Genomic DNA, 15,639 nt, shown 5'->3' on the forward strand with positions numbered 1-15,639 from the left:
GATATGGAATCAATCTAAGTGTCCATCAGTGGATGAATGGATAAGGAAAATGTGGCATATATACATAATGGAATACTATTGAACCTTTATAAAAAGGAAATTCTGTCATTTACAACAACATGAGTAACACTGAAGGACATTATATTAAGTGAAATAAGCCAGACATAGAAAGACAAATACTGCACTTATATGTGGAATCTGAAAAAGTCTAACTCACAGAAGCATCAAGCGAAATGGTGGTTACCACGGGCTGAAGGGGTGGGGAGAAATTGAGAAGGTCAGAGGATATGAAATTTCAGTTAGACAGGACTAATAAGTTCATATCTATTGCACAATATGGTAACTATAGTTAATAATAATGTATTGTATACCTGAAAATTGTTAAAAGAATAGATTTTAAGTGTCATCACCTCAAAAAAATGTAAGTATGTGAGGTAACGGGCATGTTAATTAGCTTGATTTAGCCATTCCACAATGCACACATATATCAAAAGATAATGTTGTACAGCATAAATATATGCCATTTTTGTCATTTAAAGTGTATAAAAATTATTGCAGAGTACCCAGGCAAGCATGATGCCTGGTGGAAGAAGTAGCTCAGTACCAAATTTTGTGCATGCTACCAGACTGACTTCTTTGCCCACCTCCTCCCACAGGTGTTGACACTAGTGGGCCCTGCTCTGTTTGACAGATCATATACTCCCATTATCCATACATTGCTTCTCCATAAAATGAGAGGGTTGGACTAGGTGGTCTATCTCAAAGGTTCTTTTCAATTCTAAATGTTATAGAACTACCATTTTCCAGACGCCGGGCCATCCTCTTGTATCTAGTAGCCAGGGGTTCAGATCAGCTAGGTGATCAGCCATTCTCAGTCATGCAGCCCAAAGAAACATAACCTCAACCTTGCTATCTCCGTGTCCAGCCATTGACACCCACAGAGCACACCCCTTCAACACCAGGCCAAAGAAAAGCATGAGGAAAGAAAGCTGATTTTTGTTAAATTACTGATTTCTACTTCCACAAGGATTAAGTACAAATCTTTTCAAATATTAGGGAAGAAACAGGTTCTAAAGCGCATGAGGAAAGACTAGTCCAAGTGGGCTTAGGTCGCATTTTAGTAATGTGGGTTTTCTGCCCCAGGGAGAAGCAAAGTTGTTGAAAGATGGGAAGGTCTTCAGAGTGGTGCGAGAGAATTGCTGGGATCCAGAAGTTCGTATTAGAGAAATGGATCAAAAAGGTACGATGAGAAATGCTACCAATGTTAGCATCTGACGTAAAAGCAATGTCTGCCCTTAAAGTTTGCTGACAACTTTATGTGATGGTAACTTCTGACCCCCTTTTCTCTGCCAGGACAGGCTGTTCCAGCTTCACTGTGGGAGAGACAGGGCCTTCCACAACAATGTTTTTAGAGTGTGGATTAGAAATGTTTTATATGAGTTATACCCTGTTTTAAAATAGAATGTTATATCACGAAAAAGATAAAAATGGCATTTTACTATTTTTAAAAATTAGTTCAAATGTATAGTATTTACGTATTATAAAATCAATTAAAATAGTAAAAATTGGAAATCACAAACTAAGAATGACAATTGCCTGCTTAGTAAGACTTAAGATCCAATTTCTTTCTGTAGTTTGTCTCGGTGCACCCATACATAGAACATTCCCACTGACACCTCAGAGTTGGAAATGGAAGCAGTTAAAAATAGTTTATTGTGTAATCTCAGAATACACTACAATAAAATCAATCCAGAAATTTGAAAGAAGAGAATTAGGAAGTGTTTGTTTCAAAGGTGAATTGCTAAAAAGCTCTAAGAACATCTTGCACTTTTTACCTTATATCTAAAAATCAAACAAGTCCTCACAATTTAAAAGAATTTCAGACAAGGCACATTGGCTCACACCTGTAACCCCAATACTTTGGGAGGCTGAAGCGGGTGAATCACCTGAGGTCAGGAGTTCGAGACCAGCCTGGTCAACATGGCAAAACCCTATTTCTACTAAACATACAAAAATTAGCCAGGTATGCTGGCGCATGCCTGTAATCCCAGATGCTCAGGAGACTAAGGCATAAGAATTGCTTGAACCTGGGAGGTGGAGGTTGCAGTGAGCCGACATCACGCCACTGCACTCCAGCCTGGGCAACAAAGTGAGACTTTTCTCAAAACAAAACAAAATGAAATTTCCAAGTCTATCTAAAGTATGACATGATGGCCATATTATGCTTCACCGTGACTGCCTGGCTGACTGTGCCACCTGAGAACATGCTCTAAGAAAATGCCTGAGCCTTCCAGACACATGTGGGCTGTGTCCATGGGCTGTGATGGGGAACTGACCACCACTGACATTGTCAGAACTAAATGTTTACATTGGTGGAAGATTTCAACCAGAAAAGAAATAATTCAAACACACAAATAAAAGAGCAGTTTAGCACTACCACCTTTCTAATCAAAGACAAATTATAAGGAGTTCAAATATACAAAGAGATAGCAGGAGACATTTTATTCCAAGGTCTGCAAAAAAGGAATCAAACTGTCAGCCTAAAATGAGTAGGTAGTCTCCAGCATGTTGGAATTTGTTGTAGATACTTTTGTCCAGGTTTTGCTTTATATATTTTTTAACAATTAAAAATAGACTCAGGTGTGGTAGGTCATGCCTATAATCCCAGCATGTTAGGAGGCCACGTCAGGAAGATCACTTGAGCCCAGGAGTTCAAGATCAGTCTGGGAAACACAGTGAGACCCTGTCTACACACACACACACACACACACACACACACACACACACACACACACAAATTATCTAGGCGTGGTGGCATGTACCTGTGATCCCAGCTACTCAGGAGGCTGAGGTGGGAGGATCACCTGAGCCCAAGAGTTTGAGGCTGCAGTGAGCTGTGATTGCACCACTGCACTCCAGCCTAGTGGTGGAGCAAGACCCTGTCTCTAAAAAAACTCTTTTTAATTAAAAATATATTTAAATGGCATTTAAATTGAACTTCACAGAAAACCTGCGGCACCTCTGTGGAGTACTCCACAGAATATAGCATATATCCCTCTAAAAGTATATTGGAGTGGGAGGAGAGCTGGAGAAAGAACATGCTTCCCTAACCTACAGCAAAGGGCAAGGTTTTGTAGTAAATGTGAAGCTGCAGCAAGGACCTGCCTTTTCAAGGAGAAAACTAATGAGCATGAGACTTGAATGACTGGTGTCAGAAACCACAGCTTATGGCTGCATGGTAAACAACGTGTGTGTGTGTCATCTTTGGTTTTTGTTGTGTGTTTCATTCCTTGGCTGTCCTTAAGAGAACAGTCATGACCAACCCTCACTGAGTATTTACTTTGTGCCAGGCACTATTCTAAGAACCTAACATGTATTAACTCATTTAATCCCTACAACAACCCTAGGAAGTAGGCCCTCTTGAAGACAAAAGACGCTTGGCATCGTGGATGCTGGAGTCAAACTCAGGGTCCCATTCTGGGTATTTCAGACCATGGGACTCCTTCTAGGATCACTTGGGAGCTGAATTAAAGGGGCAGGGAAGGTGGCTGAGAGACATGCTCTGTTGTGCGTACCCTAAGATGGAAAGCCTGAAAACATCTTGCTTAAATAAAATTTCACAGGAAGGAGGGGAGAAATAACTCTTCGGAAATGGGGTCAGTTAGTTTTCCTTCAATGATCTCATTTGTATCCAACCTTTACTTATCTCCCTGGAATCTGGGGCTAGGGGCTGAGGGGGGTCTAGGGATGGGACTGAGAGAGATGCAGGGAGGGAGAGCAGGAGTTTAGGGTGGAAGCTGGCTGCCACTTGGCCTTGGGAAAGGAAGGAGTGTCCAGGCCATTCTTCTCACCAGTTTTGCCCTTCTTTGTGTCCATGTCTAGGAGTAACAGTGCAAGCCCTTTCCACAGTTCCTGTCATGTTTAGCTACTGGGTGAGTGTGAAACCTCAAGCCATCTCCTTGGTGTTGAAGGTTCGTGTCAAGCTCCCAAAAAGTGAACAGATACCTCAAGTCTGGACACCAGTACCACTGACCACCCCCAACAACTAACTGTCCTCCCCTTCAGAGATCAGCAGGGTCCCCTCTCAGGCCTGTCTTCTTAGCCGTGTCTTCACTCCAGTACAGTAGCCAGTGGTCACATGTTGCTATGTGACTTGCATTATAGTTCCACCGTACGGTGGTTCTAGGTCAGCCTTATTCTCCACCAGAACTTATCTGTCTGATGACTCATTCCTGCAGTGCCTTGCTGGGGAACTGACAAGCCAATATCTTCTGAGATGAGAATGATTTTGAGGTAGGAATAATAATCATGACCTAATATATCAGCTCTCCAAGGGAAAAACAGAATTCAGAAGGGGAATCCTGAGGTTGGATGCCCTTTCCCAAGTGAATAAATCTCAAGCACTAAAAGTTTCAGGCATGATTTCCAGCCTGTGGAGGAAAATTTTTGTACATAGCCGGGAGCGTGCTACGTCCCTGCTCATCCAGACAGATACTCACTCTCATGATTTAAGGAGCAGTGGAAATACCACCTGTTCATACATACTTCCGTGATCTGTGTTCATAAACCCAGTATTAGTGAGTGACTCAGTCTTTGCCTGTTCCTGCGATTGCATTCACTACTTAAAAGTGCCCTGAGACCTCAATATGCCTGAATTTATCAGATTGGTTACCACTCTGATTAGACAACTGAGGCTGCAGGAGAGGATCAGATTCCTGGCAGTGGGCAGTGGGGTGACAGAGGAAAGAAAACAGTGAAGAAGGGAGCATTAGGGAAACCAACAGCAAACTTCATCTGCCTCAGCATTTTGCCAAGGACAGCCCTGAATGTCACAGCCAACAAGAAGGACAGACAGGAGAACAGGCAGGCAGTAGGACAAGTCAGTGAGCCAGCCTGGCTGCCCCCAACGAGGCATGATAAGGAGGTGCCTTGATGGTGGCCTGGGACCCTTGGCCAGGCCTGACCTCCTGGGAGGTAGGGGGGCATTAAGATCTTTCTGCAGTTGGAGGTGGCCCATGCTCATTCCATCTCTAGTGTTGGGATACCAGGCCCAGTAATTGTGTCCTTCCCTTCTGATTCTGGCCTCAATTTTTCCAATGAATCAGCAATACACCTTCTGTTTTCTTTGCTTTACAAAGATTGGCTTCTGGGTCTTCTGTGGCCAGCACCTTTCCAATCTGTGCCTCTGTTTTCTGATATGGTAAAGCTCATCAAAATTTGTCATTTGAAAATGACAAATATTATAGCCACAAGGAGGCACTGTTCAGAGTAGATGTCTAAAAGAAGTAGGTTTTCAACAATGCGGTTTTCCCTTTCCTGTCTCCACCAGGCCAAACCTGAGGACACTTTAAACCTGTGCCAGCTTTTAAACAACGACCTTGCCACCACCGTTGCGAGCTACCCCAGGAGGTTTGTGGGTCTGGGGACGTTGCCCATGCAGGCCCCTGAGCTGGCGGTCCAGGAGATGGAGCGCTGTGTGAAAGAGCTGGGCTTTCCTGGGGTCCAAATTGGCACCCACGTCAACGAGTGGGACCTGAACGCGCGGGAGCTCTTTCCTGTCTATGCGGTGAGTAGCGGGGCTGCTCAGCCAATGCCAGCCGCCCAGTGCCTGGGCCCGGGGCACTGCTGGGTGCTGGCGGGGAGGAGGGGAAGCGTCACCCTACTGGGAGGGGAGAGTGGCATCTATGACTTGTTAGATGTAGGTAGAAGGTGTAGAAATAGCCCCCACAAAGGAGTGGGCCATTCCAAAGAGGAACTGGTGGAATGGTTCCTAGGCCAGCGCTGAGTTAACACAGTGAAATCTCTTTTCCTTCCATCCCCCTTGCCCTCCTTTTTTTAAATCTTTCACTTGGAAGCCAAAATACCCTCTTTACAGCCACTGTGCAAAAGAATCGTGTTAATGACATACAAATATATATATACATATATTTCGGCTGGGTGCAGCAGCTCACACCTATAATCCCAGCACTTCGGGAGGCCCAGGTGGGCAGATCACTTGAGGCCAGGAGTTCGAGGCCAGCCTGACCAACATAGCAAAACCCCATCTCTACTAAAAATACAAAAAAATTAGCCAGGTGTAGTGCCACACCCCTGTAATCCCAGCTACTTGGGAGGCTGAGGCATGACAACATCTTCAACCTAGGAGACAGAGGTTGCAGTGAGCCAAGATTGTGCCACGGCACTCTAGTCTGGGTAACAGAGCCAGACTCGGCCAAGCGCGATGGCTCATGCTTGTAATCCCAGCATTTCGGGAGGCCGAGGCAGGCAGATCATGAGGTCAGGAGTTTGAGACCAGCCTAGCCAACACAGTGAAACCCCGTCTCTACTAAAAATACAAAAATTAGCTGGGCGTGGTGGCGGGTACCTGTAATCCCAGTTACTTGGGAGGCTGAGGTAGGAGAATCGCTTGAACTCCAGAGATGGAGGTTGCAGTAAGCCAAGATCATGCCACTGCACTCCAGCCTGGGCGACATAGCTAGACACTGTCTCAAACAAACAAAAAAAAAGAGCAAGACTCCATCTCCAAAAAAAAAAAATCTGCTTTGAAAAAAAAAAATACTTAACATTTTTCAAAAATACAGAAAAGTATAAAGACGAAAATAAACATTACCCATAATCCAGCCTCCCAAAGATAAGTAGCCACTGTTATCATACACAGTTACTTTTTTGATATACATATATCTATATTTTCATGAAACTGAAATTCTGTTACACATGTGATTTTGTATGCTAATTAAAAATTTCCAACATAAGTGAAAATTCTTTTAATGCATGATTTTTAAATAACTGCAGAATATTCCAATATATGGCTATGTTTTGATTTATTTAACCAACCTGTAATTAAGATATTTTTTAAGTCATATATTTTGAAAATGTACTTTCAAATACCTAATAAAAAATAATACCATGAAAATGTTAACATTTGATGAAACTAGGTGGTGGGTATATGGATGCTCATTGTGTTATTGTTTACACTTTCTATACTTAAAATATTTCATGGTAAAATGTATGTTCAAAAATTCAGTGCCATTCATTTCTGAAATATCCAGCTTCAAGTATCCATAGTTCCATAGTCATCTCCATCAGTCTTCTTCTTCCTCCTCCACTTTCAATTCTTTCTATAACCAAATCTTCTCATCTCAGTACCAGGATTCACGATGCATAACTCTACTCAATTGCATTTTTTAAATGTTTTATTTCCCTCCTAGAATTATAATAATATTGCTTTCTATTATTTTCATTATAAATGCAAAATCTTTAATAATGACTTACATAGATGTTTGTGGACTCACCAGGCACTGTGATTACTGATCATTTACTCATTTAGTATTTATTGAGGTCTAACTACAGGCAAAAAATTTTTCCATGTTTGTATCTATGGCAACTGCCCACCAGTCAGGGGATTGCCTGTTAAATTGCCTCCTAATGACTTGAAAGATTTAATGTTCCTCAAAATATTGAACTCCCTGAAGTTCACTGGCTGCAGTGGCTTAGCTGATGTAGCGAATGTTTTCTAGAAACTTTAATGAGCTTTGAAAGAGGATTTATTTACTTATGCATCCAAGTTGTTTCAGCACAGAGTGAGCGAGACTTCAACTGCAAGTCATGTTAGCATTCATTGGATTTGGGTTTATGAATTACTAAGGGGCTTAGGAAGCAACAGCAGCCGGTCGGGGTCCACATGGATATTTTCATTTGCGTGACTAGCTCGACCCATCAATCATTCTAACTGGGCTGTTTTGGGGACATCCAGTCTCTGAGGGGATTCAGGAGCACATGCTGTCCCCAGGTGGCTCACGATGTCCTGGGGGGTGGCAGCATATTTGTTTGGTTAGCAAGGTTTGCCTGCCTCTCTGCTCTCTAGTTTGTGTCAATAATGTGTTGAAATGAATTTTCATGAGCGAGGTTGGCTTTGTCATTTCAAGGTGATCCTGGCACTCCAAAGGTCTAACTGTCCCCTTTATCTCCTAGACCTCCCTTTTTAGTGAGTAAACCCAATCATACATGCTCAGGTCAGTTTTCAGGCGCAAAAACAACTTCGTCACTGGTATAAGGCAGACAGAATTGCAGTGCCAACTGCCCAGCTCCACCATCTATCAGCCACAAGGCCTGAGTAAGTTAGCCTCTATCTGCCTTAGTTAGTTCTTCTCCATAAAATGAGGGTAGTAAAAGTGTGCATCTCATTAAAAAAAATTAAACTAGTTAATAATTATAAAATTCTTATAACAGCTCGGGCACATAAGTTCTCAATGCTAATTATAATTGTGAGAGTATAACTTCTTTTTCTATTCTCTACAAACCCCATATATAGAAGGATATCAACAATATGTTAATTTGAATTGAACAGAAATGAGGGTGGGAGGAGGGTGAGGATCAAAAATCTACCTATTGGGTACAATGGTTATTACCTGGGTGATAAAATAATCTGTATGCGAAGCCCCTGTGACATGCCATTTACCTTTATAACAAACCTGCACATGTACTCTGAACATAAAAGTTTACAGAAAATAAAAAGGAAAAATTTTAAAAAGAAAAGAACCACCAGAGGCACACAGAATAAAGCTGTATCCAAATGAGGAGTCAAATCCCACAGAGATACCATGACCATGTACCTTTGCCAAATTCAAACCATCCCAAGAAGTCAGTATTTTCTTTCCAACCTGCATCTATGATCAGAAACCAATTAGCTTCTCTCTCTTTAAAAGGCTTATATCTCTTCTGCTCCCCAGGACCTGTTGAATTAAAAGTCCTTTCTTCAACTTACCAGAATCCCCTGTTGTCCCAGAATTGGTTTTCTGTTTTAAAAATGCTTATGTACACAAGTCACATTGCATCAGCCTGGTTAGCACAAACATTTATGTATGAGGGTAGGAGGAGTCACTCCAGAGCCTCAATATACATAGTGAGGAATTATTCTAAGGGAAATCTCTTTTGAATCTTGATGAGTGCTAATATTCAATGCCTGTTGAGGGGACTTCTTTTAATTAAACTTTTTGTTGAATAAAGGTCATTCCATCCAGATGGTATTTCCATTTCTCAGAAGGCCCTGGAGCATGCCCATGACATTCATCTCAGTGCCTGTCTGGCTAAGGCATTGACCTCTTCCCTTTCTGAGGTCATCTCACTCACAGCTGACTGTTCAGAGACTCAGCTGGGCTCCTGGGGCAGGAAGAATGCCTACAGACCCCAGGGATTCCACCCAGCGCTGGGCTCTGAGTAGTCAGGTGGCTTGGGTCAGGCCAGCCAGCCCCAGCTCAGCACTGAGCCTCTGGTTCCAGCACATCACTTCCTCACTTTCCACAAACTCTAGTTTCCAAGTGGGGAAAAGGAGGGGGCACTCTCGCCCTGACTCCAAGGATACAATCTCAGCAATCCTTCCAAAAGAGTAGACCAAGTAGGAGCCAGAAGGAGCCAAATGTAGGGGAAATTTTCCCCTACATTTCAGGTGTGGGATTCGTCCTTGAGCATTTTGCTCTCAGCCAAAACATCTGAATAATGGATATTTCCGGACACTTGTTTTACCAGATGATATATTAAGTTCATCGACCTCAGTGGTAAATCTACCAACCCCCTTTGTTAATTCTAAGTGTCCCTTTTATTTTCCAAGCAGGAGAAGTTTGTCAATATCTCTTTCAAATAGATCATAAAACAACTTCAAAAGCATTTTAATTTATTTTTACAGACCAATATAGACTCAAAGAAAAGCAGTTTCCCCAAAACAGTACCTGGTATCTGCTCACTCATCAAAGTAACCCTCTCTCTCTCTCTCTCTCTCTCATTGCTTCTTTGAAGGCAGCTGAAAGGCTGAAGTGTTCTCTGTTCGTGCATCCCTGGGACATGCAGATGGATGGACGAATGGCCAAATACTGGCTCCCTTGGCTCGTAGGTTTGTGTCTGTGTGGGGTCTGGAATAGAGGACCAACTCTTGGGTTTTTCCAATCATCCATGGAAACCTATTAGGTCAAATAGGGAAAGTATGAATAATTAACAGGATTATGAGTAACAGCAGCTATCACTTACTGAGCTCTTACTTGGATTAGTGCTATATATATATACATTACCTCATTTAATTTTAAACATATCCAATACCATCATAAATAAATCATATATTTAATCTATGAGGTTGACATTACAATGATCATTTTACAGATGGAGAAACTGAGGCTTGGAGTGTTTAGGTAAGTTGTCCAAGTCACACAGTTAATACATGAAAATGTAATTTACACAGATATATCTGACTCCAAAGCCAGTCTTGCTACACAGACTCCCAAAGAGGCTTCAAAAAATGTAACCACGCCTGTCTAGTAGATTTTTTGGAAGATGATAATAGCATCAGTTCATACAAACGAGAATCCTAGAATTAAAGGTAGAAGGTCAACTTCCACCACCCAAAGATCTGAAATCTTATATAAAAGATGTCCCAGGCTTGCAATTTTCCTGTTATCTGCTCTTCTGCCCTTTGCCTCCTGCACTATCCATAGTTCCACAAAAGGGTAGAGGAGAAAACTCCATTTGCTCTATCCAGTCTCTCATTATCAGTTATGATAAGAAGAGATAGAGAACAGATGTAAAATTCTGGAGCTATAGGTGAAAAATAGAGCTCATCTACAAACCCAATGAAAACTTGGTCCCCAAATGAAAAGTGTTAGGTTTTTTTGTTGTTGTTGTTTTGTTTTGTTTTTTGAGACAAGTTCTCACTCTGTCACCCAGACTGGAGTACAGTGGTGCAATCTCAGCTCACTGCAACCTCCGCCTCCCGGGTTCAAACAATTCTCCTGCCTCAGCCTCCCAAATAGCTGGGATTACAGGGGTGCAATGCCATGCCCAGCTAATCTTTGTATTTTCAGTAGAAACAGGGTTTCACCATCTTGGCCAGGCTGGTCTCAAATTCTTGGCCTCAAGTGATCCACCCACCTCTGCCTCCCAAAGTGCTAGGATTACAGGTGTGAACCACTGCACCGGATTTTCTTTAAGGAGACTATTGTTCTTTCTCTCCTCAGCCCAACTAGTACAATTAGTAATCATTAAGCAATCAAAATAGCAATCACCATGAAGAATTAAATGGGGCAATATATTGGAAGTCAAAAAAATGGGATTTTAGTTCCAACTTAAGTCTCTATTTCACTGTATTGCTTGTAGTAAACCACTTTAACTCCATAGGCCGCAATCCCTCATCCGTAAAATGAGAATGCTGGTCTGGATTCCTCCAAAGGTCTCTTTCTGCTCTGATGTTTTATATATTCCTGTGATTGCTGTTGGAAACCAAAGTATTTAGTAAGGAGGCTTCCTACTCATTCCCCACCAAATTCTTGGGCAATAATTAATAGGATGAGATAACCCAAGATGCCCAGTGCCATCAAGCTTCAAAGAAAAATGTCACCCTTATTCACAAAACTTTGACAAGTCCCACAAGCTTATTTATTTATTTATTTATTTATTTATTTATCTAGAGACCAAGTCTCACTCTGTCACCCAGGCTGGAGTGCAGTGGTGTGATCTCAGCTCACTGCAACCTCTGCCTCCCAGGTTCAAGTGATTCTCCTGCCCCAGCCTCCCAAGTAGCTGGGATTACAAGTGAACGCCACCATGCTCAGCTAATTTTTATATTTTTAGTAGAGACAGGGTTTCACCATGTTGGCCAGGCTGGTCTCAAACTCCTGACCTCAACTGATCTGCCCACCTTGGCCTCCCAAAGTGCTGGAATTACAGGTGTGAGTCACCACACCCGGCCCATAAACTTATTTATATTGCAACAGGAGAGCATCTGCATATAGAGTCATTTCATCATCCATTTATGCAACACAAATACATTGATTCCTTCTAGCATGCCAGGCCCTGTCCCAGGCACTGGGGATACAGACATGAACAAAACCTCTGCTTTCATGGAGCTTACATTCTGGTTAGAGGAAAGAGATTATAAACAAGTATATATAATCACAAGAAAACAGGCTAATTTTGGAATTTTATTCTGGATGCAAAGGTGGTCATTAGTGGATTGGAGGATTCCCAGCAGAGAAGCATCATGATCCAATTCACACTATGAATGTAACTCTGACTGCTGTATGGAGAATGGATTGTGGGGTTATCGTTCAAGTAATTATGAGAAAGTAGAGTCACAGAACTAGAAGAAAGTGATGTCATCCATCTCTCTGCCTCCAGGAAGCTCTGCCCACAAATTGCTCCCAGATGGGTACAAATCTATCATGCTTCCAGAATTCCCAGGCAGCTGGGTGCCAGGGGTGTCTCTGCCTGTGAAGCAGTGACCAGCCCCAGGCAGAATGAGCATCCTGTGAAGCCTAGCTCCACAGCCTACAGAGTCAGGCTTCCCCAGAAGGTGCAGGGCACAGCTGTGGAGCGGTCGGATTTCTGAGTCATGGTCTGAAAAGCAGTCAATGGCAATGTAGCTTGGACTGGCTCCTCGGGGTGAAGGCATTAGACATGGACCAGCTGCTTCTCCTAGCAGCACAAAGCACTTGAAATAATTCATTTTAATCCAGTTATTTTCAACCTCAGCTACAAGAGGCAGCAAAGATTTGGCAGCAATGATCATAATGATAGTTAATATTTAGTGAGCCCTTACTAAATGCCAGGTGCTGTCTGCCAATCCTCAAAACAACTCACTGGCAGGAACTCACCATTTTACAGATGAGGAAATTGAGAGAGAAGCAACTAATACTTTTGTTGAGCACCTCCATTGTGAAATTCTGTCCAGGAACTTGGCTGACATCATTATTTGCAATGCTCCACAACAGTCTTGCAAAATGGGCAACACAGACATCATCTTACAGATGAAATGTGGGCTCAGAGCCATTAAATAACTGGCCTCCAGAGGCCAGGAGGCAGAAAACTGGAGGAGCTAGGGTTCAGCTCAGACTTGGCACACTCCACCTGTCCCACTGCATCCCAAACTGAAGTTGGGGGAATTAAGGCAAATGCCAAGTCCTCTGGCTCCTCGACCTCTCTGGCCATTAGATGACTCTCCCTTCAAGTGGCAAGTAGGAAGTTTCACGTGGTTCTCCTTGCCAAAGTAATGCCCTATAATACAGCCAAACTATGCCAGGGTACAGGGGCCTCAAGTTTCTTTGCACTGACAATTCCCCAGCCACTAACATCACTGAACTTCTTCTTGGTCATCCCTGAGCCTTGCAACTATTTCCTCTCCAGGAATGCCAGCAGAGACCACCATAGCCATTTGCTCCATGATCATGGGTGGAGTGTTTGAGAAGTTTCCTAAACTGAAAGTGTGTTTCGCACATGGCGGTAAGACCCTATTTTTATTAGTCATCTCAGGCTGTCATAACAAAATGCCACAGATTGCATGACTGTAAGAAAACAGAAATTAATTTTCTCACAGTCCTGGAGGCTAGAAGTCCAAGATCAAGGTGCTGGCAGGGTTGGTTTCTAGTGAGGGCTCTCTTCCTAGTTTGCACATGGCCACCTTCCTCACATGGCCTTTGGTCTCTCCTCCTTTTCTTACAAGGACATCAGTACACCAGTCCTATTGGATTGAGGCCCCACTTTATGACCTCATGTAACCTTAATTACCTCCTTAGAGGTCCTTTCTGCAAATACAGTCACATTTGGCATTAGGGCTTCAGCATATGAATTTTGAAGGAATAGGATTCAGTTTATAACATCCTTCCAGTCATCACTCTAGTCACATGATAGTTTAGGAACCAAATTCTACTTTTGTAGGCAAGTTTAGTTTTGGCACTGTTTTTTTTTTTCTGTTTTTTATTTAAATCCCTCTAGTTAGATCGTGAGCTCTCCAGTCTACAAAAGTCCCTACTATTCTTCGTTGTTTACAAATAGGCCTACTTCATTTTTTTACATTGCCTGCCTGGTCCCTGTAGGTAATTGAATTTGTGACCCTTAAACACACACACACACACACACACAAAATCAAACTATACATGTTATTCTCTAACATGCCTTTCCTCCTCAACAGCATAGAGAAGACATCTTTCCATGTCAACAAATACAGAGCTTCATCATTTTTTATGGTGTCGTGTATGGCCTTGTATTTCACGGATATGCCACCATGACTTAGATAGTCCCCAACGGATAGGTTGTCTCAATATTTTGCTATTATAATCACACTATATTTGAAAACTTTGATTACATATCTTTACACACTTGCCTTCACTCTTTTTTTTATTTTTATTTTTATTTTATTTTTATTTTTTTGAGACAGAGTCTCACTCTGTCACACAGGCTGCAGTGCAGTGGTGCGATCTCGGCTACTGCAACCTCCGCCTCCCAGGTTCAAGCGATTCTCCTGTCTCAGCTTCCTGAGTAGCTGGGACTACAGGCACGTGCCACCACGCCTGACTAATTTTTTTGTATTTTAGTAGAGGTGGGGTTTCACCATGTTAGCCAGGATGGTCTCAATCTCCAGACCTCGTGATCTGCCATCCTTAGCCTCCCAAAGTGCTGGGATTATAGGCGTGAGCCATTGTGCCCAGCCTGTCTTCTCTCTTTAGGATGAATTTCTCAAATCTGAATTTCTAGATGAGTTAATGTCATTTCTTCCACCATCTCCCAGCATTCAGAACACAATAGGTCCTTTGTAATTACTGTTAATCAGCTGGCCTACGGTAACTTCTTGCATATAACATCAAGACTAAAGGAATCCTTTACAATCAACACTAACCCCTCAGTAATGGGTTTTACTTGCAGGTGGTGCCTTCCCCTTCACAGTGGGAAGAATCTCCCATGGATTCAGCATGCGCCCAGATCTGTGTGCCCAGGACAACCCAATGAACCCGAAGAAATACCTTGGTTCCTTTTACACAGATGCTTTGGTTCATGATCCTCTGTCCCTCAAGCTGCTAACAGATGTCATAGGAAAGGTAAGCCCAGTCTGCCACTTGGATGGCTTATGGGGAGCAGAATGCTACATCAGCAACCCATCCTCTCTCCTTTTTTGGCCTCTCTCCTAAAAAGGGATGGAATAAAGGTATTAGATGAAAGGAGAGAGACAGTGAGGTTTGGGATTACGTTTGCTCACACAGGGGATTATCTCCAGGGTCTCCCTCCACACAGAGTATATAATACTAAGAAACTATTATATATGCCAGAGAAATACCAGATAATCTACATGGCTGGGTATTCCCTCAGATCAGCTCCTCCTCCTTAGTGACATTCCTATATACACCCAAAATGACACGTGGCAATGTAGTAAGCAGGAAAGGGTCACAAGTTTCAAAGTCAAATTGACCTGGGTTAAAATCCTGGCTCTACCTTTCACTAGCTGGGTAAATTGTGAATGCAACTGTCCTCACCCACTACATGGAGAAAACTGGAACACTGAAAGGGTGGAAAACGCATAGCTGGGAAATTGCATTGGACAGGGAGTCAGGGGAAGATGGTGAAGGGTCTTGTGTATCATGCCCTGAGATTTCTTCCTGGAATAATATGGCTTTTGATTCTCTCATTTAATTAAAACACCAGCATGGTGGTACTTTAAAGCCCACAAGAAAAATTCTTTCCTCTGATGTAGTCTCCTCGCCGATCTCTCTGTTGGTGGCACATCCACCCTTTAGGTATTCTTCAAAAATGTTAACTCAGCAAGTTCGAGAATTTCTAGGGAAAAGGCCATAGTGAAAAGTCTAAAATATTTTGTATTTCAATTCCATC

At 42.6% G+C, this 15,639-nt stretch overlaps 1 protein-coding gene and 1 long non-coding RNA gene across 6 annotated transcripts in view; one reads left to right on the forward strand and one right to left on the reverse strand.

The window, feature by feature from the left end:
- LOC139357080 (uncharacterized) overlaps positions 1-15,639 on the reverse strand; it is a 128,124-nt gene that overhangs the window by 66,084 nt on the left and 46,401 nt on the right. For both annotated transcript variants that reach the window (XR_011609698.1, XR_011609699.1), the window contains exon 2: positions 9,726-9,953. This is a non-coding gene — a long non-coding RNA (uncharacterized lncRNA). The remainder of the gene's footprint in view (positions 1-9,725; positions 9,954-15,639) is intronic.
- Positions 1-15,639, forward strand: part of LOC105492548 (aminocarboxymuconate semialdehyde decarboxylase) — a 64,419-nt gene that overhangs the window by 19,246 nt on the left and 29,534 nt on the right. For 2 of the 4 annotated variants that reach the window (XM_011759759.2, XM_011759760.2), the window contains exons 3-7: positions 1,144-1,240; positions 5,330-5,566; positions 9,793-9,886; positions 13,165-13,260; positions 14,680-14,852. In XM_011759759.2, coding sequence (XP_011758061.2) covers positions 1,166-1,240; positions 5,330-5,566; positions 9,793-9,886; positions 13,165-13,260; positions 14,680-14,852 — 675 coding nt within the window. In that variant the 5' untranslated portion in view covers positions 1,144-1,165. Of the gene's footprint in view, positions 1-1,143; positions 1,241-3,882; positions 3,933-5,329; positions 5,567-9,792; positions 9,887-13,164; positions 13,261-14,679; positions 14,853-15,639 lie in introns of all 4 variants that reach the window. The other 2 variants (XM_011759757.2, XM_011759758.2) reach the window with 2 other exon arrangements.

This window comes from Macaca nemestrina, chromosome 11, assembly GCF_043159975.1.
Source record: "Macaca nemestrina isolate mMacNem1 chromosome 11, mMacNem.hap1, whole genome shotgun sequence".
NCBI lineage: Eukaryota > Metazoa > Chordata > Mammalia > Primates > Cercopithecidae > Macaca > Macaca nemestrina.